General features: G+C 41.1%; 1 protein-coding gene across 1 annotated transcript in view; it reads left to right on the forward strand.

The window, feature by feature from the left end:
* The first annotated feature begins 2,207 nt into the window (after nt 1-2,207).
* DNER (delta/notch like EGF repeat containing) overlaps nt 2,208-23,400 on the forward strand; it is a 279,726-nt gene continuing 258,533 nt past the window's right edge. The window contains exon 1 of the mRNA XM_084639188.1: nt 2,208-2,597. Coding sequence (XP_084495314.1) covers nt 2,349-2,597 — 249 coding nt within the window. The 5' untranslated portion in view covers nt 2,208-2,348. The remainder of the gene's footprint in view (nt 2,598-23,400) is intronic.

Consider the following 23,400-nt stretch of genomic DNA (forward strand, 5'->3'; position numbering starts at 1 on the left):
CGGACTGGCTTTGAGAAGGACTGGTGTAGAGCAGAGTACTACAGGTAGCATCTGAAAACACTGATTTCAGGAGAAAGTCAGGGGAGAATGTCTTTCTCCTGAAATCATGCACAGATAAAAAAAATTGTACTTCGAATCAGAAGCATTATTTGTTACACAGCTGGGAATCGGGGCACCAGACAAAAGCAATTAAAAAGAATTGGTGAAACTGGAAAATGGGCAAATAGTAAGAACGGGACCAGCAGAGGGAGTTAGTATGGCACAGAAAATGTAACATTAAAATGCAGTGGAAATAAGATAGGAAAAAAGAAAGTCATGAGGTTATGGAAAAGCAATTGCAGTTCATTTTTGCTTCAAGGTTTGAATCCAGTACTGTGTCTAGGCTGCAAATAGTCCAGCTGAGTTTTCAGTAGTTCATTTCAATTCATGAAGCATTTTCAATTATTTCAGGCCATGATCCAGGTTTCAGTCATTATTTGTAGGAGAAGTGTCAAATATCTGGCCTTGTGTTAGAACAAGTTTCTGAAAAGTATCATGGATTGCTGTCTGCAGCATTACCATGTTCTTGCAAAGGTGTGACAGAGATCTGAGGGGAAGTCATTAGCTATTACAGGTTTAAAGGCCTCTGTGTAGGAGCAAATGTACAATAGCATGGATTATCTTCATGTTCTGTTATGCAAGCTATAGAACATGTTGCTTAGTTCTAGACGGGCAACAGAAATCTGCAGAAAAGATTAGCAAAACGTAGATAAATTTTTTTTAACCTACTGCAGTTTACCTCAATAAAGGAAAAAGAGAATCATCTACTACTACTGCAGTTTCTTTGGGATTTTTATGAAGTGTAGATAGCCAAAGAAGAGCCCAAAAATGCACGTTACACATTTTATCTGCATATAGCTTGATCCTAATATACCATTATAAAACTAAATAGCTGTAATAAAATTCAAATTGTAAACTCTCTTGAGCAAGGACAGTCCCGTACTGTGTGTTTGTATAGTAACTAGCACAGTTGGGCCCTGATACTGTCTGGGGTTGTGGGTATTACTGATGACATACTGAAAGCCTGACAACTGTTAATTTCTTATATTTGTCTCTTAAACTCAGTGTACTCTGGTGCTCCAGCTGCGGCGCTGGGTAGGGGGCTAGACCACATGGCTCGGCCCCACTCTGGCTGGGATGCTGGGTCGGGGCTGCACCACGCAGCTTGGCCCTGCTCCGGCCAGGGCGCTGGGTCAGGGGCTGCACCACGCGGCTCCTGGAAGCCACGGCATGGCTCCACTCTAGCTTCTATGTGCTCCAACGGGAGCTGCAGAGGTGGTGCCTGCGGATGGGGCAGCATGCAGAACTGCCTGGCTGCGCCTCCAAGTAGGAGCCAGAGAAGGGACGTACCACTGCTTCTGGGAGCTGCTTGAGGTAAAAGCCGCTCGGAGCTTGCACCTCCTGAGCCTCTCCCCATGCCCCTGCCCCAGCCCTGATCCCCCTCTGAACCCCTCGGTCCCAGCCCAGAGTACCCTCCTACACCCCAAACTCCTCACACACACACCCCCATACCCCAATTCTGTGAGCATTCATGGACAGCGATACAATTTCTATTTCCTGGTGTGGCCCTCGGGCCAAAAAGTTTGCCCACCCCTGCTCTACTGCATGAGCTAAAAGCCATAGGGCTCTTAGCTAAGGTTGTAGAGTGGGCTCCTTAATCTCCCTCTAAGTGGTCTCGGTGCCACTAAACGGGACAGAGCCCCACACCCAGGAGGTGTATGGGTTACACAACCTCCCGGTGCCGGCCTTATTGCCCGCCTCCTGACCGCCGGGGAGCAGGAGCGTGAAGTGCATTGGGGGCTGAGCATGGGCCAGGTTCAGCTCACAAAACGCATCGCCAGTGGGCGCCGCTGTCCCACCGGCAGCACGTCAGCGACCCCACCGCGACCTGTGCCCGGACAAAGGGCAGGTTGTGCTGGCTCCATTATCTCCCGCACCCGCGCCGCCGCCTCTCTTCAGCCAGCCCTGCCCCTGCGCTACACTGCCGCCCCGGGGCAGGCGCTGCTCACCCCCGGCCCCAGCCTGCGACAAGGGGCGTGCTCACAGGCTGTTCTCCCTGGGGTGAGTGCCCGGGTTCCCCTCAGCCCGCCCCGCTCCCAGCCGCGGCTGGGCGCCCTCTGCCGGGCACTGGGCGGGAACGATCCCGGCAGCCCGGCCCCTCCCCGCCCTAGTCCCCACCCGCACGTTGCTCGGGGAAGCGGCGCCGGGGAGCAGCCGAGAAGCAGCGCGTCGCTGCCGTCCCCGTGTCCTCTGTCGCCGCCGCACAGCGGCCCTCAGACCCAGGCTGCCCCGGCCGCCGCTGCAGCGCCATGCCCCGCGCCGCCCCGCTCCTGCTGCTGCTGCTCAGCCTGGCCCAGCGCCGCGCCTGCCTCTCCGGGCCGGTCAGCGCCGCGCCCCCGGACCCCGCGCGGGACCCCTGCCGCAGCCAGCCCTGCTGGAACAGCGGCACCTGCTCCCCGGCGCCGGCCCGGGGCCCCGCCGCCCCCCGCCGCCTGCCGCTGCCCCAGCCTGCCTACAGCTGCGCCTGCCCCGCCGGGGTCACCGGCACCTACTGCCAGGTAAGGGGGGCAGGGGCTGTGCGGGGAGCTCGCCTGCCCGTGCCCCGCCGCCAGCCCCGCCTGGGTGCGCCCCTGCCCGTTTCCCTGGCTGTGCCCTGGTGTGTGTCCCTCTCTGCTCATCTCGTGCCCTTGTGTCTGTCCCCGGCTGCCCTTGTGTCTCTGTCTGTCGGTCTGTCTGCCTAGCTCTGCTCACTAGGACTCTGCGTCTGGGAGTCTGTCTCTGTCCCATCTTTCTCTCGCTGTCTCCGGGGTCTGGCTCTGTCTCTATCGGCTCATTCATTCTCCCTCTGTAGGTTCATCTGTCCCTACCGCTACCCAGCTGTTTGTAAGTCAGGCTGCGGCTCTATATCACTAATGGACATCAGTGTTTTTGCATTATTAATCTATTAGTTCAACAATATTATACTGTCTGTCGTAGGTTAGGTACTGTCCTCTACACAGTGGCGATAATTGTCTCAATCCATCTCCGTATATACAGCTGTGTATTATGCGCCTGTCTGTAGATCTGCCTTCTTTTCTCTCATATGTGCGTGATACATACATATATCCAAGGAGATATCTGGGTGTATGAGTCTGCTGATCATAACGTTTGCCCTTCTTTCCTTAGCGAAGTGTCCAGATTCTTAGGTGTGGTAATAGCTGTGGGTCAGAGGCAGTACCTAAGCTGCAGTTTCTATCTCCTGCAAAAAACTATCTGCGGATGTTAGTCTTTTTTTTGTTTTTTGTTTTAAATCCATTAAATATTTAAGGTGGATGCTATTACTCAGAGTAACTGAGCTTGACTATTCTTGGGCAAGTGTTGGGGTTTAGTTCCTAGGCTTGTAAAACTGACATATCAAACCTGCAATACTTTTAACCCTACCTGCATAAAAAATATATGCAAACTTGGTGGGTTAAATTATTAAAAGGTGAATGAAAAGGTGAATGATCTCAGGAAATTAGGCAGCTTTCCAGAATTAGACGGAATGTTTTAGCATGGATCTCTTTTCTTTTTCTTCATTTTTCTTTCTGCACTCTGGTGGCTTTTTATGTATTGTTTATTTTAAGATCAAAATGATTGATTTTTTTTTTTTTGGAAAATGGGTAGCAAAATTGTACTGAATATACAAAAGACGACTTAATAGGTTTATGATGACCATTTCTTTCTAGTGCATTTCCTATCACATTTTGTGTGCCACTTGGTTTCACCTTATTAAATTCTACAGAAAGATCAAAATGTCAATGTAAGGGTAGAAAAATATTATCTGGTACATCTAGAATAAAAAAAAACGGTGGACAATAGCGAATATGAGTAACATCTTTCTAGCCTGCTTGGTCATATGTTGATTTAATACAGTTTTTTTGATAAAATATTGCATTACTTGGTCTATGAAGACCCAAGTGAATGCTGATGACCATATGAAGAGGTTTTGTTCATAATCCTTGCATTTTGTCTCGTTATTAAATGTCTTTGATACCACATTCTAAAATATGGATAAAATCTCTCAATTTATCCCCCCACCTCTCTTTTCCTTATAAGTAGAGAGAAGGGTTTGTTTTGTGAGGGTTTAAATGATAGTGATATACTTCCAGTGACAACAACTATAATAGAACACAGATTGGTTCACATTTCTTTGGGCAACGCTTCCTGGTTTACAGGATTTGACATAGAGGTAAACTGATTCAAGTAAACTAATGTTGATTTTTTAAAATTTTTTCTACAGCACACTCCTTAACTTAAGTAGCCTGATTTTGTTTTGTTGTTATATGTGTTCATTAGGTCACAAAATATCAAAGCTGTAGTTTTCCTGTGTGGGTGGAGAGAACAGATTTCTTTCTTAATAAGCCATGAATATCATGTGTAGGGTTCAATAATGAGTATTGTATGGACATATGGAAAGTCCCTGTGAACTGCAGGCATTTTAGAAAGAAATACTTCTGTGCTCGCCCTAAAATGTCTCACTTGCTTCCTTTTAACAATGAAAGTCAAAATATTACCGTTAATGAGGTTCTGCAAAATCAGAGAGCTTAAAGTGGATTAAATAGAATCCCCCCTCTGGCAAATTTTAGCAGTCTTGCTGGTAAGAATTTGACTGCTTGCACTTGGGTTCATTGTGTTTTCCGCTCTAGAAGAGACAGACCAAATTGCATGTGTGCTGCTGCCTATTGCTGTTATACTGTCTGAAATCCATGACTGAAGGATAAATGGCTCTCTCAAATGTTTTGGTAAACTGTAACATTTACTGGTGTCATAACCTGCAGGAGGTGTTGTATCTGTGGTTTTGGTAGAAAAGAGGAATACATTTCTTTGTAACCTGAGAAAATAGATAATGAATTCACAAGCACACTTTTTATTAAACGATATGAAAGGGCTAATTCTGGGAGTATTGTTTATAAAATGTTTATTTGAGATATCATTGACTTTTATTTTAACCCATGGAACAGTAGTTTTATAAGGGAAACTTTCTAAACAAAAGATAAAAGAAATTCATCCCTGTCTATCAGGACTGGAAATGAAGCAAAAACATTTTAGTTTACTCTGAAAAGTGATTTTTAAAAAAACTATAATTGTAATGAAAGAGGGGACAAATCATCTGCCTAAAGAGAAATTAGTAAAATATTGTATGTGGCTGCATACAAGAAGGTTTCCTACTTTGATAAAAGGAGGATAATAAATACATATGAATTACAGGATTGGTTAGTAGTTCAGATGCCTTTCTTTTTAGCAGTTTAAAAAAACCCCTCACAAGTGAAAACAATATATGTACTCTATTGATGAACTTTTCCGACTCAAAGGGATTCTAAAACACAAGGAATTTTAATTCCAAAAAGGGGTATGAGAAAACTGAGTGCTAAATCAGGCAGATTGCTTCAAATTTAAAGCTGCAGCCTCAGGCAGAGGCTTCTCAACTTACTGCTGAGGATGTTATTAAACTATTAAAATGGGGAGAAGGAAATATTAAGAGGGAAAACAAATACAAGTAAGGAATTCAGCTATGTTGAAATAATTAGCCACTAGTAATCTGAAGATGGTAAATTCGCACAGCTGCTCTTTGTCATAGAAGTGGAATAATATCTCATCAATGTTTGTTCTCTGAAAACAAATTAAAACATAGCCCTGTTTTGACACACACACACAAGAATTCTGTAATAAAAAGATTAAGTAAACAATCCATCTGATTCTATGTTATTTTGATGCAAGTAGGTATAGAGTTGCGGGTCAGAAGAGGACATGCTAGCACTCTTCTCTGCCCGTGTTGTAAAAAGACTGATAACATAGTCACAGCTGGAAATTACCCAGAACTTCTTCAGTAATATATTAGCTGGGTCCATTTTTTTATGCACTTCACAGTACTCTTGGTGGAAGGAAAGTGACAAAGAGGTAAATTGGCACATCAGATGCTCTTAAGATATTTTTGAAATCCACAGCTTTTCTATCACCAAGTGCAATCTTTCATTGTGTGTGTTTTGTTTTTTGTTTTGTCTTGAGGAACCATGTTTCCATAAGATGTGGCGGTTGCTTTGGTAACTTTTTTCTATGGAGAGGAAGAAAAAAATCATATCTGTGCATACATCAAAATTACTTATGGGTACATTTGACATATGCTGTCTAGAAAACTTCTAGTTTTTCTTACTATGTAATATTTTCAGATTGCACATTCAAGGATATGCGTGGTTTTCATTACATTCCACTAATGAAGGAGTGACAGGAGAAAAGGGATTTGTACAATTGCTTAAGCATATATTTTTCTCAAGAAGTTAATTCTTTGCTTTTGTGTATTGTGAAGAACATGAATGGATGTTCTGCATAAAATTGTGCAAACTTTTTTTTAATGAATCTGGTTCTTCTGGAAGAGATTGAAACAAATTGGAAAATTTTTAGCTTTATTCTGAAAGAAATTGGTGGCAGAATTTTAAATCTAATAAAAATATGAAAAAATGTTAAAATTATGTTGACATACTTCCTTTGTTTCTGCTGTTAAAAACCAAAATATAATATTTAGCTAAAGAGTAAATTCCATATTTTTTTCTTTGATTTAGTATATCCAAAATCCAATAAAATTATTTTTTTCTTGAAAGGGACAGGTTGTTGCTTGTACTGTGTATTCAGCTGGAATATATTACGTGGAAAGTCATTTGGATTAGGACATCGTTAACTTTAGAGACATAAGAATCAAAACAGTTAAAAGGGGAAGGGGATGAAGAATTCCATGCTAGGTTTGGAGTTTGAAAAAATATAAAATGAACCTATCAGGTAAAATTTTCTTACATTAATCACTTTTAGCAAAGTCCTGTGAGAATTTCACTAACATATCTTATCTCCTGTAGAAACTGTTGCTTATTATTATTTATTATTATTATTATTACTTTTAAAGAGATCCTGTCAGGTACTTTTATCATTTTTATTTTTTGTCCTTTTGCTGGAAAATAAATTATTTTCCTTTCACCCCAGTTGTCACACAACCCCTATTCTTTTGTTTCTGGCAGTGTAGTTTTGTTGTATTCTGTATCTGTATTTCATAGACTTCTTCAATAATATAATCAAAGCCAGAGATCAAGTATTGTCTTTTCGGTGGTGCTCAGAACTGGCTATCAGCATTTGAGTTCTGGTCGTTGGTTTGCTACTCTCTGTTCGGTTTTAGACAAGTCACTTCAGTTATCTTTGCCTTAGTTAACCCATATCTAAAATGGAGATAATATCTCATGTGCGTGATGTTAGTTTTAATTTTTTAAGTGATTTGGGAGCCTGTGACGAGTATACAAGTGCTTGTTGCAGTAGTTATGCTAGCAATTAAGGGGATAGTTTCTTGTGCTCCCCCTGCTGGATAGCTTTCTGCAGCAGCAAAAGTTTTATAAAATCAACTTAATTGTGACTCTGTGAACAATTTATTTATATAAAATGGAACATAAAGAAATATATATCCTGAGTTTGAGACGCTAGTGAAAGATTTAAGATTTAAAAGCAACAGATATATCATCTCTTTAACTCTGCTCTTAAAAATGGTTTTATTGCAAAAGATATTTTAACCAAAGACAGGATTCTTTTAAAAAAAATCACCTTTAAAGTATCCTGAGACAATACATTCTTTCCATTTGATTAAAAATTCATAGAAGCTTGGAAGTTTGGAATAGAAATGACCCAGCAAGTTATCCTTTCCATCCTTTTGTCACTATGGGATTTTTACTTTTAGTACATTTCCTAAAGTTTTGTCTGGTTTTATAAGTCCTAAGTAATGTGGTTTCCACCTCTTCCTTTGGGAGACTCTCTCATATGCTAATACATCTTGCTGTGAGTTTTCCTGACATTTCAGCCTAATTTTTTTCTTAATTTCTTCCTGTATTCTCTGTGTACCACGTTAAATAATTCCTGTCCCCTCTTGATCGTAATGCTCTTCAAACATTTGTAGATTGTTATATTCCTACCGAGCAAACTCTACTCTCTGTTCTGCACCAGCACTATCCTCTTCTCCTCTGAGAATCCCCCAGAATCTCCACTCACACAGGTCTCTCCAAGTCATCTGCTGGGGCTCTCCGGATGCCACAGCTCCTCTTTCCTTGGGACCTGCTCCAGATGGAGCTTCTGAACCTCCTTGTCAGATGGACAACACAACCAGAACTTTTCAGCTTTCCCAGGAAGCGCCGCTCAGGAGCCAGTGCCCCGTGCTGGGACTGAGGAATCCTGTTCTATCTGCAGGGAACTCAGTGCATAGGTGGAACTTTCCCTGTGACGTCCTATCCCCTTCCTGGCCCTCATGTCCCTGGACATGGGGCTTTGCCTGCTGAGCTGGCCATGTATGTGGGTGGTGGGGTGGCTTAGAAAACTGACATGTATAGAGATAGACTAGCCCTAGCCATCCTCTGCCTATGGTCATACTAGGGCTACATAGAGGAAAAGCTATTGCTTCCCTGCTCTACGATATAACGCCTCTATGTAAATCCGTTTTATTTACTGGCTGCACTACACAGCCCTGAGTCTCTCAACATCCTTCAGTCTGTTCTGCTAGAAGATTTAAGATGTACTTTACCTTCACATCAGTGTCCTAATATATTCCATTCCTTCTCTGTTGTCTCTCTTGCTCCTGCTAGGAGGGGACATCCTAGATAAGAAGTCTTTAAGGAGTTGTTTTAGGTCTGTGCTCACAATGGACACATCACAATATTAAAAAAAAATTTTTTTGGCCATTCCCAATTTTTTAATTGTTTGATGGTATTTTCTTTGATTCCTAGGCAGTTACTGAAGGTATATGGCTACTCCATCTGTTGCTTTTTTATCTATGCATAAGAGTAGACTGTACAATTAGATAACATCTTCAGTTTTGTTGTAAGACTGACTATTGGCGCTCTGTGCATTCTCCAGCGTAGCATAGGTTCCGGAGATCTTGTACCAGTTTCCTGGTGAACAACAGCACTATTAACTCATACAGTCTTTCAAAATGTCAGACCATAAGTATTAACATCGATTTTTGTGGGGTTTTGTTCCTAGATGTCATGTTCATTGGTCCTTTTCTTTCCTTTTTGTTTCTTTGGCAGAGATCCTGCTAGACCATTTCCAGGTGGTGGTTTAAGTGTGTCACTTTGTCTTTTATGCTATTTTCAAGAACCATCGAATACTAATGTTGTTCAATTATTAAACAGCCTAACTCTCCCAAACTGTTGGATTGTGTTTCAGTTTGTGTTACCCAGTTGATGACTGGATGGTTTGAATACCATTGGGGACAGACCACTGAACTCTGGGTTCAAGTTTCACAACTCTCTTATATTGACTTTGCCATCATGCTAATTTGTGCCAATTTTATAGTGGTTTAGTTTTTTATTAGACTTACTAAATATATTTCACAAGGCACTGGTATGGGTGGTATTGTTATGTGTAAAATTAACAAGGTTAATTGAGAACTTGTTTTGTAATTCTTTAGGTGCAAATTCTGCTCTTCTGTTATGGAGACTTGGAGGCCCTTGCCTGCAGTGAAACTGGTGCATTTTCGGCAGTGTTGGGGGGACAGGATATAGGGAGCACTTGGACAGAGTAAACAAATTATCTCCCACCCCATATACACATTTCTTTCAGTTATGGTAACTTTAGATATTCCTTGTAGCTGTAGTGGGATTTTTTTTTAAGTTGGTATTGTCCCTTGAGGAATTGTGGGTACTATTGTAAAAATTGCCATAAGAGAAAGAGGATTATATCTCAGCAGTTCCAAATGTTTGCAATAAATTATCTAATTGATTGTTCACAATTCCTATAAGGGAAGGCAACAATTATTTAAGGACCAAATGTTATGTCTCAGCTGTACAAATGGGTATTATGATCAATTTGACAGTTTATATACTAACAACTAAAAAACCTTCACTATCTCTGTTTCAAGCTACTCAAATAGCCCATTGAAATCTATTCAAAACACTTCTTTGAATCTCATGCAGGTCATTACACCATGTAAATTATTTGGCTTCCAAGAATTGTATGATATAAAGAAAAATTGCAGATGTTGCATTGGCTTACATTTCTGTGATTAAAGATGCTGAAGAAACTTGCCAAAAGTTTTGAGGTAACTGAATAATTGCAGAATATAGCGATGCTAAAATGCTTAAATTATTTCATGTTCTTGTTCATCACAATTTTCCATTTTCATATGGTTTGATCTGAGAGAATTGCCTTACTTCTCTGTATATGGAAATGATTTCTGATTATTCGTAAACCAGTATTTTCTTTTCCTTTGAAATATGTATCAATACCTAATACTTTATGGCTTCGTTGAGCACTCCAAGGTCGAGATATAGTCAGATGCTTTTTAGTTTATTTAAACGGTGTTCTAGAATCTTCCACATTTTGCTTAACAAATAGGAACTAGTTGCTTTCTTAAACATATGAAAAAACCTTGAAAAAGATGACAAGTTCTGGTAGTAATATTGTGGCTTTGTAGGTGCACTGTGAGCAGGAGACCATCAGCTTCAGAGGAAGGTTTAAGAAATCTTGTAGTAAGCAGATGTGGGATAATCTGCCCTCCAGGGGAGTCTCCTCCTAACCCTTAATAGTCAGAGATTAACTAAAAACTCGAAGAATGAGATTTGACAGCTATTCTAATTTTTCTTTTTGTATTTATTATTAACTCTGTATTTTTGTTATCCATGTAAATGTTGAGTCTCTCTTGAATCCGGGTCATTTTTTGGCTTTCAGCAATATCATATGGCAATAAGTTCCATTGTTGAATGATATATTATGTGAAAATATTTTGTTTTATAAGTTTGCATTTGCTATCTTTCAATTTCATTACAAGTCCCCTTGCTCTTGTATTATGTCACAGGGAGAGTGGAAGTGCCCAGTCTACGTTCTCTGTACCATTAATTATTTTTATATTGCTGTCAGGTCCCTTCTTTAAAGTAAACAATCCCAACATTTTCATATGAGAGTTTTCCCAAACCCTAATCAAGCTTGTCGCTCTTCTGTGTTTCCTCTAATTCTGCGATATTCTTTTTGAGATGAAGTAACCAACATTGAACACAATTTTCCAGGGGATGGTAGACAATTGATTCATGTAATGGCATTATAGTATTTTCTGTATTATTCTGTATTCAGTTCCTTACGCATGCTATCATTTTGTCTGCTCTTTTGAGCAGAGGTCACCACTGAGCTATCCACAATAATTGCTGAGTTGAAACAGATATTTTAGAACCCAGTAACCTAGTTGGAGAGCATTGGTAATAGAAGCCTTTGGTTTTGGATCAGTCAAACCAAAATGAAAGCCATTATATATAGATGGAAAAATGCTGCATTTGGGAAGCTTGTGGTTCCTTGTCCTAAAACCTCTTCTAATGGTAGTGTAGTGTATAAGTGCATTCAGCCTGTTAGGACTTACTCTTCTACTAGTAGATTTTTTACTAATTCTCCACCTTACAGAAGGTAAAATAGCTTTATTCAATGTTCTATCTCCCTAACTACTGTACTTGTCAATTTACATTGTACATATATAATATAAAAATTGAAAAAAGTACCCTATGGTGGGAAAGTCCTATCATATAGCTCTCCAACATGAACAAGATTAGGCATAACGATAAATTATATTACTAAAAGAAAATTTGTATGAGATATACTACTTGAACAAGCTATATCATAACAGTATAGGAGCATAGAAAATGCAAATCATGTCAAAGTCTATGTCACACTGTCTAGAGTGGCTCATGACTGTGAATGCCTACCTCAGTGCAGACTGTCAAAAACAGGGCCAATACCCCAAACTGGTGGTGTGTTGTATAATTAGATTTCACCAAGCTAGCAACAAATGTGAACTCCTGTATCACTATACCAGTTTTACCTCATATACAGTCCCCTTATATCCTCCAATCTGTCTTGCCACCCAGACAAACTGGACTTAGCGGTCAGTGGTCACTTACACAAAAAATCACACCAAATTCGGGTTGCTCTCAGTCCCAAGAAATCAGTCACTTACCTCAGATCAATTGGTACCTTAGAATTTACACTAAAGACAAGTCTTGTGGCCAGTCCTGTAATAAACTATCTAAAGGTTTTTTATTCCTTTTCCTAGTTAATAGAGTTATTTACAAGGTAAAGCAAGCAAACATATGCACACAAGTTATCTAAATCCTAAGAATGACAGAGTTGGAGTGATATGTCAATTCTAAGTGTCTTTCAGGGAGGACCCAGGAAGCAGCCTCGGGGGGATCTCTGGCTTCAGTTTAGAGTCTCTGGCCTTGTCAGAGTTCATACAGCCGAAAAGATGGATATTTTTCAAGTGACCTTGTTTTATTTCCTTCATTCAGCTTCCAAGTCCACAGGATAACCTTTCTTGCACATAGCATTTCCAAAGTGTGATAGGGCCATTAACTATTCCTTGGTATCGCAATATTCTTTGATGGCCCATCTGATTTTGATAGTCCTTCACGATGGGTGAGAGGGGGATGATTCCTGTGCCTGAGTTCACAAGCAAACATTGTCAAAGTCGTTATAAAGCAAAATTTACCTATTTTCTTATGGCATGGAATATGGACATTACAAGTGAGATGAATGCATGCAGCAATTTACAAGCATTTCAGAGAGTCTAAACACAAAATACATTCTTATAAGACTAATATCTATTTTGAGCAAAACTAACATACCGGTGAACTGGTCTGGTCTCCAGCTATGAGTTTGTTAGTTCTTAACTTATGTCTGCAGTCTGGGCAAGAGCTGTGTACATTAGGAAAAGTAATGCCTCCTTTGATACAAAGTTCTTTGAATCCATTTCTTCCACAGGTCAAGTGCAGTCTTTTATCCAGAAACACTCTTGCACCTAAAAGGTACCCATGCTCTACATGTGGCTCATATTTTTCTTTCGCTCTCCCATACCGTAATAAATGTCTTCTGATGTAAAAGAAAAACAGGACTGTTAGCCTGAAGGAATAGCTGTGAGCTCTGTGGAAAACAAGTCTGTTGTTGAAAGTTCAAGACTAGGATTCTGTTCTTGGCTTTGCCACTGACTTGGTGTGGGATACTGAGCAAGTCACTTTACTTACTGTGTCGCGCTATTCCCACTTACACATGGGGAAAAAACCCTATCCTTATAGGAGTGTTGTGAGAACTAATTCCTTAATGTTTGTAAAGAGCTTCAAGAAACTTGGAAGAAACTATGAAGGTAAATTTTATTCATTACTTTGAAATGCAAGATTTTGAATTTCCAGAGTTTCTGATATCAGTAATTGCCATTTCTAGTGTATCGTGGTAAAGAATACCTGGGCCAACTGCACAATATAACCAAATTGATCTTAGAGGAAGTTAAATTACTAATCTCCAGTTTCTTCATAACGTATCGCAAAAATAATTTAACTTCATCTGTTTTCATTCCACTTGTACATTAAACAATTTGAATACTTCATAGTGCTGGTTGTTAGGTGCAGCAGGGGTCTGAGATACAGTTTGATTCTCAGGTGTTTGCTGCTGTTTGGTCAGCGTCTCAGTTGCCAACATCAGGTTGTGATCTCAGTCTGTTGAGGAATAGGCATAGCTCCAGCAGGTGCTTTGTGGGTGACCATTACTGACCTATCTGTTTCCCTCTGTGCCCTCCCCGCTCTGGTGTGAAGTTGACCGGATGTTCCCACCCCATCTAAAAGCTGCTACTGGGCCAGATTTTGCCAATTTGCTCCTGGATTTGAATGTGTTACAATTCCTGTGGTACTACTCCAGAAGCCCTACACTATGCTGCAAACTGTCACTTGGAGCTATGCTGAGACTCTGGATCTCATCACCATATGGGAGAAGAATTGGTGCAGGAAGCTTTTTGTAGCCAGTCACTGCAATAAAGGTCTGTTTGTGGATGTTGCTAAGCAGATGCCCATGAAGGGCCACAACTGGGATGCCAGCCAGTGTCGGACAAAGAGCAGGGATTGCCAGGAAATAATCCCATCAGGCGACATGTAACTGATTTGTTTTTTGAAGAGCTGGATAGGATTTCACACAATTATACAACTACCAAACACAGGAAGGTTGTGGAGCCTGCTGCCTGGTCCCTTCACCACCCACTTCCCAAGGTCAAACAGCAAGACTCATCAGGGGATGAGCACAAGGAGGCCTGTGAAGAGACCTCCCCAGAAAGCCAGGATCTTTTATGCGAGCTTGAGTCCTACCTTGCCATAGTTGAGCCCAGTTCCCAGGCAGCAACCCAGTCCAGGGCTGAGAAGGCAGATCCTATGGAGGGAACCTTGACATGTAGCTATCATTACAATTTTTTGTTGTTGTGCTATGCTGCATTGCTAGCTTCTGTTCCAGGTGCCTGACGGCTGCCACCATTTTAAGAGAATATGAGCCAGGAGCCTTTCTAAGTCTCCAGCCCGTATTTCCCTCCCTCCTTTGGCCCATACTGTCTGATCAGCTCCCTATACACGTTTCCAAAATGGCAGGCAATTGGCCCCTGTTTCTACCAAAGCCCCGACTATTGACTGTTTTAAGGCCCAATATCAACGGCACCTGTCTGTCTATATATTTTCCTTTCCACTCCCCTTATCTGTTCCACAGTCCCATTTTCCAGCTCAAAATGGTGGCCAGCAGCATGGCACAGTTGCAGCCTCTGCCTCACCCTTCTCTGGTGGCAGATTCAAGTAATGAAAACATTCATTTCTGCAAAATGCAACAGTTAATTGAGACAGTGGTTACCAGAAAAGAAGTTTGGTTAGGATTCTCAGCCTGCAGGAGACAGATGTGGGCATTGGATGCCCACAAAGACTACAGCGCCCTGTTGAGGTATAAAAACATGTGTTCATGCAGAGAAAGGGCTTTTTACCTTAGGGATAGCAAGGCCTATATAGAGAAAGGCTAGGTACAGTGAATGATTCACGCAATAATTACAGAACCCTATCTGTTTTTCTGAATACTTTAACCATGTTTGCAGGGGAGATAAAGCAGAATCTAACAATAAGAAATTGCTCTATTTTTGTCCAGCCATTATGGGGGATAGCTGCATGGGATTCCCCCGATATAGCTTACAGCTCTCTTGTACTTCTGCGTGAGAACATCTTTGTGAAGAACTTCACAGTATATCTTACTGGTCTGTTCTTTGCCTTTCTGAATAAGGTCATTCTTTGCCTCCTAGTCACCCACCTCACTATAATGTTATTTAGAGTCAGGACAGCTTAAGGGGATGTAGAAGGGATTACTATCCAGTTTGACGTCACATGCCCCCCGCTACCCACTCTGACATCATATAAACACCTCCAAGGTGCAGCAAAATGACAAAACCAAGCTGAGAACAGTCCCCCTCCCCCAAATCTTCAAGGCACAACAGCAAAAGTAAAACAGCATATTTTGCACAGACAAAAATCCCAATGCAGCCAGTCCTCCTCCTGCACCGCTTACCAAGTCTGATGTTCCCCCCAAGACTGGGAAGAATCTCAGGGAAGTAAAATCAGAAATACATTTAGAAATGCTATCACAATCTTTTTAGAATATGAACAATAACCGCCTGTGTCGTCTTTAATATTCCTGCAACCATGGCACTTGCAGCGGCCATATCTTTAAGGACAGGCCCTTAATCAACAACTGAGTGGCTGGCTAACCTGAGGGGGAGAAAATGGAAAACTTGTGATGAAATATTCACAGACCTCACTGCAGAGTCCCACAAATCCCTGAAAATAGTGGAGAGGTAGAGGCAGTATTTGGAGATGGAGAGGAAAAAAGACGAGATCTCAACAGTTGCCAGGGTAGCACTGACGTGGGAAAAGATAGTATTGAAAAAACAGGGAGATGAATAGACAACTCCTGGAGGCAATACAAAGCCAAAATGCCCCGTTGCAGCATATGTTGCTGTTATAGCAGCTGCTAATGTAGTCCTATAAATCAGCACCCAGCCATGTTGTGCAACCCTGGACAATACAGGCTAATGGGAACAACAGCAACTCCTCCCTATTATGCCCTTGCAGCAGAGCTCCAGAGCCATTCCCTTCACAGGCCCAAGCTCACAGCATTGAGAACAGTTGCACCTGGGAGCCCAGCTCTTTTGAGCCCTTTAACATTTCTGGTTAACTTCAAGCCTTGACACTCAACACCAGAAGGGCCACAAACAGATGAGGCAGAGGCATGATGTATACTCACCTGTGACTTTAAGCTATCCCCTTACCTCCTTGAGTTGTGCACTGCCTTGAACTGTTGCACTTTGATTTTTGTTGTTTTGCTGTTGTTTTAATGAAAGGTATGTTTGTAGTTGTTTAATAATAGAAACCTTGAAAACTTCATTCATGAGGAGTCTACGATGCATTTTACACAGAAAATCATTAAGTACGAAATAATTCATGAGGTTTTACAAAGATATCTAGGCAAAGACACAAGGTAAAATAGGGATTGCTCCAATGTTGTATTTTTACCACCTATAAATAACACAGAACTGCTCACAATCCATTCTCCTTCTCAACCTCCATGGGTTAATATCTAGATGTACAGCTGCACAATTTCAGGCCTGATAGTCAAAATAAGAGCAATAGGCATTACTGATAATATTACCCCAGCTGTTCCCATTTTCTGTTGGATTCTATTCTGTTCAAACAACTGAGCAAGTCTCTGCATTTGAGCCTCCCACCTAGTGTCAAAGCTTTCTTGCTTATTCTTACAAATATTGTGCAAAATAGAACATGCTGCTATAATCTTTGGCTTGTTGTTTTTCTGCAGCTTCCAACCTGTTCTACAAACAGTACCCCCTTCCTTTCAAATGGCCAAGTACACACTCCATTACCATTTTCCAGCTACTGAGGTGGTGGTTAAACAATTCCTGCCTTGTGTCCAAGCAGCCTGTGTACAGATTAATTAAACAGAGAAGCAGAGGATAAGACAGGTCTCCCAGGATAACCAGTGCAATCTCCACATCATTAATGAACACTGGACTGGTTTCCCCCCAGAAACACTTTCTCCATAAAGGTAAATAAAGCTGAGTTCTGAAGGATCCTAGCATTGTGGACCCTTCCAGACCACATGGCATTTATGTCTGTAAAGCTGCCATTGTGGTCAACCAGTACTCAGCACACCTAGGAGAAATACCCATTTCTGTTTATAAAGTCAGAGTCCTGATCAGGAGAAGCAAATAGATACATGGATCCGATTAATTGCCCCAATACAGTTTGGGAACCCCATGCATGCAAAGCCATCAATAATCTCCTGAGTATTACCAAGCTTTATAACTTGGTGCAACAGTACCATTTCCATGGCATTGCAGATCTGCATAACAATGGCCCCAAAAGTCAGTTTTCCACAGTGAATTGTTTGGACCAGTAGCATTTAGGGGTGACCAGCTTTCTAGATAACAGTGGTGATGTGCATCTATGGGAGCCTGGGGCACCTCATATTAGTAGGTTGCTGCTGCAGCTCTGTAGTTAGTTTAGCACATATCTAAAAAAAAAATTGCTTTCCCTATCCTGAAATTCTCTTGACACTGTTGGTTGTCCCAGATGTTCAGAATGATCCTTTTCCACTTCTTCCACTCTGGTTTCCCGAGACCAGAAATGGCACCGCACAGTTTAAAGCTGTTCCAGAAACTGTTCTTATACTATCAGTTGTTCTGTGTCTTTCTTCTCATCCTTCCTCCACCGCTGAAGCTCCTGCAGCCGCAGAAGGAGCTGCTGCTGCTGCCGCCACATCTGCTTGGTGGTGCAATGGATGGAATCCAAAGCCAAGTTCATCTGGCTATAGGTGCTGAAATACAGCCCCAGCAGCCTCTGCATATTCATGGTTGCTAGCATAGCTACAGAGCACTGTTGGGTCCATGCTGGCCAACAGCAATTGAAAATAATGTTAGTCCACCCAGAAAGGAAGTATGGGTTGGAGACAGCAGAGACATGGGACGACTTAAAAAAAAAATTTGAACCTGCCTGGTGTTTGCCGTGCATAGTGAGAAAAATTCCAGAATGTGCACTGCTTGGCAGCAAAGCAAAGGACCATGGGATGTCTTCCAAGAACTAGTACACAGCAAACTGCTGCTGTGTTTGCATGCTGTGCAAATTGAAAGATCGCACAGGCATCTTAATGCAGCTTGAGTATTGTATGTTACCTTATGTGCATCAAAAAGATATAGATTACCCCCCGACCAGACAAGCTCTTTGTTAAAAATAATGGAAATACACAAATGACCTTTATTTAGGCTTTTTTTGATGGCCTTAGAACGTGCTATTTCCTAATCTTGCTGGTTCCGGGATGTAACTTTAAAGCAGTATATAGATGCAACTAGTCTAGTTACTTGTTTAATAAGTCATCTCATTATCTAGGATACTGAAGTTTCCTTTTTTCTATGCTACATTTGGAAATCAGTAGTGTTTTCTTAACCATTTAAAATCATTAGGCTTACGATTCTTTGGATGCCTTGTTTAATACTGAATTTTTCCTTTATTTGTTTTCTTTATGTCAATAAACATTTTAAGCTTCCTATAACCTGCATTTTCACAACATATACCTATAAAATAACTATATGGATAGATGCAACTGTGGAATAAAGCAGCACTTCAACAATTAAGTAATCTAGCAGTTCATTCAGTTGGCAAGGTAGACAAAGGCCAGTAGCCTTCTGATTAATTTAGTTTTGTAACGTTCTTTTCCACTGGAAGTGCACATAATAGCTCAGTAATAAATTTTTTTTTAGAGTTTTATAGTGATGGTATGTTTATGAATAAGATCAATATGAGTGAATTAGATAAGACCAAGAGGATTGACTTGGACTGTGAAAATAGGGTGATTTTGAGTTATGGCTTCCAGTGATTTCAGAGACTTTGCTGTAAGTATCTGATGTATTGGTCACTAGAGGAACCAAATTGCTATTTTGATTGAGAAGATTGTCAAGCAATTTCAGGAACAAGGCAAGGAGAAACAGAAGGCATGTTCTGTACTTGGAAGCTTTCCTTTATAGTAACAACCCATCTTTTCCGTGTAGATTACTACTACTTGGTCCTTTCTACTGGAAGATTCAGAAGAGCCTAATAAAGATGAAATTCAGAGCTGACAAATGCAAATTGGAAGGAATAATTTGGACCACGTTTGCATATTCTAATGAATTGTATGGACTCTGGAAAAAGATTTCACGTGTCATTGTACAGCTTGTTGAAAACATCTCACTATGCAGTGGTGCTCAAAAAAACCCAAATGATATTATGAATTATAAATAGAACAGAAAGTATTTAAAATATAACACCATTGTATGAATCGATAGCATACTGTCCCCTGAAATTCACTTTTGGTCACCTTCTCTTAAAATGAGTCCAAAGATGGGTGGCAGAAACGGTTGGAGGCTTGTAAGGGATTCCATATAAGGAGAGACTGGAAGGAATGAACAGTCTAGTTTAGAGAGGAGATGAATAAGAGGGTACCTAATAAAGGTGCAAAATAATGAAAGGTAACAAGAAGGCAAATCAAATGTTTTTATTTACCCACTCATAATACAAGGACAATGAAATTGTAAGATGATAAATGGAAAACTGAAAAGGAAATATTTTTTCTTTTAACTTCATGTATAATCAACTTGTGGAATTCACTCCCACAAGACGTTACTGAGTCAAAAAGGTTAGCAGGATTCAAGGAAGAACTAGACTTTAATATGGATAATGGGAACATTTGTAGTTTCATCAAATAGGACAGTTTGAAGGAAGAAGAAAAAAAGAGAGAGTGATAACTACATGCTTTAGGACATAATTCACTTGACAGGCCTAGGGAAAATATTGGTGTATTGGCAAGTTTTCCCATAATTGTCTGCTACAAGGTTTCTTGCACCTGCTTCTAAAATATCTGGCAGTGCGTCCTGTCAGAGACAGGACAGTGAAGTATTTGGAACACTGGTGTGATCCATTATGACAATTTTAATGTTCCTCATTTTTCTCATAATTTAGATAATCCAAATGCATATTCTGTACACATTTTTAGAAGACCTAGTTTTAAGACATGAAGTTCTAATTGTTTGATTTAAATTGAGAAAATCTGTAAAACTGTCTGCAGATTGCTCCTGTTATTGTTTAAAGGTGTTGCCACTATGCAGTGAGATGTTCTAATAACTCATATCAATATCATACTCAGCTCAGGAAAACTAGTAAGGAAATTTTACCAAAATGCTATTTGGTGAATATAAAATTTGGTATTTTATTTTTCTTCATTGTTGATAGCCATATATTACCAGTATTTTGGTAAAGGATCCCATACATTCTTTGGCAGATCTGTCAGACTTTTAAAATGTATTAATTATCTACATATCAACATGCATGTGTCAACATGCATTGATCTTGAAACCTATTTTTAGGCATGGCCTAGATGAATACTACTGCTAAAAAAGAAGTAAAGTTGACTGGCAGGAACTGTAGACGCTCCTGGTTCCTAGCTCTTTGCTGTGCCCCATAGTACACACGAGAACCTTATGACTGGAGCAAAGTTTTGTTTTCTGGTATTTATTGTTATGGTATGACATCAGGACGATGTTACAACATAGGGGCCTGATCCTGCAAACCTTGCGACTAGTTATGTGAGATTTACTCATAAGGAGTAAGAATTTTCTGGATCAGGTCCTTGATCTTGCATTGTTAATGATATAGCATGGTGTATGATGACTGCATATGTGATAGTTGCAGAAAATAGTGCTGAGTCTTCTGTTTTGGGAAATGAATATGTTTAATTTAAGTAAGGACAGATTTAGATTTAATTTACTTGACAATAATTGGACTTAAAAATTTGGCTGATTATGATCTCTTAAAGGTTCTAAAAAGGTAAAAAAAAGATGGTGAGGGAAATGATTAGGTGTTTCAGCACATACTAAAGAATTTGAAAGGTCAAACGGTGTCTTCTCTTTTGTCTTATGGGCTGTTTCAGAACCCAGTTATGATGTTTCTGAAAGAAGAAGCTCAAATTAAATGAGGTCATTCTTGCATTGCATTACTTTTTGTGAACAAGGAGAATCTGACATGGGTTATTTCAGTAATCATTTGCACACAGGGCATCTTGAGTTTTCATATAGTACCCATAATGCAGGAGTGCTTATTATAAGAGATAAAGCACTTCTATGGAGTGAATCAGAGGCTGAGGTCCATTGTAAAACTTGCCTATGGTTTATTTGAGTAGCTTGGATGCAGCTTAAAACCCCACAACCCTGAACTGCTTTTGCAGACAACTAGGAAGAAAGGGCAAATAATTATCGATTAAGGTGATGCAACCCAATTATAAATTTCTGATCATAAATTGGGTGATAGATTAATTTTCTTGAAATTAATAGGGATGGCACAAAAAGTAGCATTATGGTAGAGACGTTTTCTAGGATGAAGTCGTCATTAGTTATAAGTAGGACCCATTATATTATTGTTTGCATAGCAGTATTACCTAGGAACTCCAGTGGACCAAGATGCTGTTATAGCTAATTTAAAAGTTTATAATGCATTTGATCTTTGAATGTAGCATATTAGTCAGTGAGTGAATAATTTGACTGCATTTTATGTTTAGAAAAGGTAATCCATTTGAAGAACATACTGGGAATGACAGCTATGGTGATAAATCTTTTGTGTCAGGGGTCAAGCAGCAGACACAAGAGCAGTCTGTCTTAAGGCTTGTCTACATGGGGACACTCAGGAACGTTAAAGCAAATCAACTGAAGATGTGAAGTTAATGCACATAAGGTACATTAACCCCCTATGTGGATACTTTCACTCAGCAGTTAAGTGGCCTTAGGTCTCTTGTCTCCTATAAACATGGCCTTAGTCTATTTCTCCATGGTTTGTGTGTGCCATCCACTTTGTGATCAGCACACTACAATGGAGTCTAAAGAGAAAAGTTACTAGGGTTGCCAACCCTCCCAGATTGGCTGGGAGACTCCCAGAATCGACCTCGATCTCCTGGTGGCTATTGAAAGCAATCCGAGAGATTTTAATCGTCCGCTAAAAGTCCGGTTGGTGGTGCAGTGGGGCTAAGGCAGGCTCCCTATCTGTCCTGGCTTCACACAGCTCCCAGAAGTGACTGGCACATCTGTCTGGCTCTAGGTGCAGGGTGGCCGGGGGGGTGGGAGGCGGGGGTCTGCGCGCTGCCCACACCCCAAGCGCTGCATTCTGTAGCTCCCATTAGCCGGGAACCTCACCCAAACTCCCTCCCAGAGCCTGTACCCCCCCTCGCTCCAACTCTCTGTCCTAGGCTAAGCCCGGAGCTCCCTCCCACACTCCGAACCCCTCAGCCCCAGTCCAGAGCTTGCACCTCCTGCCTCAGCCCGGTGTAAGTGAGTGAGGCTGGGGGAAAGCGAGCGACGGAGGGAAGGGTGAGCAGGGGGCGGGGCCTAGGATAAGGCGTGGGGTAGGGGGCGGGGCAGGGTTTGTGTGATTAGACAGTTAGCAACCCTAGAAGTTACTTTTTAGTTTCTTGTGTAATTATTTGAGATTTAACATTTGAACAGCCTGAAAGTAATTGTGAAATTGATCTTCTCAGACTACTTTAGCAACTTGGAAATCATTTAAATATTTGTATAATAGAAAAAGAAGCATTTAATCAGTTTTGTGTTTTTTTTTTTTTTGGTATTGTTCAAGGGAGTTTAAGTGGAGATGATGACTTTGAAAAGCCACGGGGAAAAACACCATTGAAACACTCTTTCAACGACCTTTGCAGTGTTGCCAGGGGCTGAATTAGCATGACTAATAACCACTTTTTCAACATTGGTGGGAAAATGTGAATTTAGTGTATTTTTAAATTACAAAATTAAGTAAGATTTTAAATTCAGTATATTTTTTAAACTTTTTGCATGTTGTCCTTACACCTGGAACAACGTTTCTCTTCCACTATGCCAATGTCTTCACTGCCCTTCAAATCTCTCCTTAAAACCCTCTTATTTCAGCTGATTTTCAACCACTTGCTTTCATTCCAGTGTTTTCTTCTTCTCCTCCTTTGTCCTCCCTTATTGGCTCAATTTGAAAAACAAAAATGTTATTTACAAACTTCATGCCTTAGGTTACAATTATGTCATGGAGGTTGTGGAAGTCACGGAATCAGTGACTTCCAGCGACCTCCATGGCATTGGAGGCCCCTGAAGCTGACCAGCCGTGGTGTAGTATGAAAAACTGCTGTCTGGCTGAATTTGCTACTTATGGTGTACTGAGCATGCTCACATGAACTGAGCGTGCTTGGTAACATCTGCTGAAGCCAGCAGTGGGGGACTCCAGCAGCAGCCCAGGCTCTGCGGGCAACAGCTGCGGGCGGTGGGAACCCCCACTGACAGGGCGCCGGCAGTGACTCCTGAGCTGCCCAGCTGCTGCCACTGGCAGAAGCCCCCCCTGCAGCGGCTCAGCTGCTGTGAGCAGCTGGGTCCCCCCAGCAGCTCCCAGCCACTGGCGATGGTGGCAGGGGGACCACAGAGCTGCT

The sequence above is a fragment of the Lepidochelys olivacea genome (assembly GCF_965140295.1).
Source record: "Lepidochelys olivacea isolate rLepOli2 genome assembly, chromosome: 9".
Classification (NCBI taxonomy): domain Eukaryota; kingdom Metazoa; phylum Chordata; order Testudines; family Cheloniidae; genus Lepidochelys; species Lepidochelys olivacea.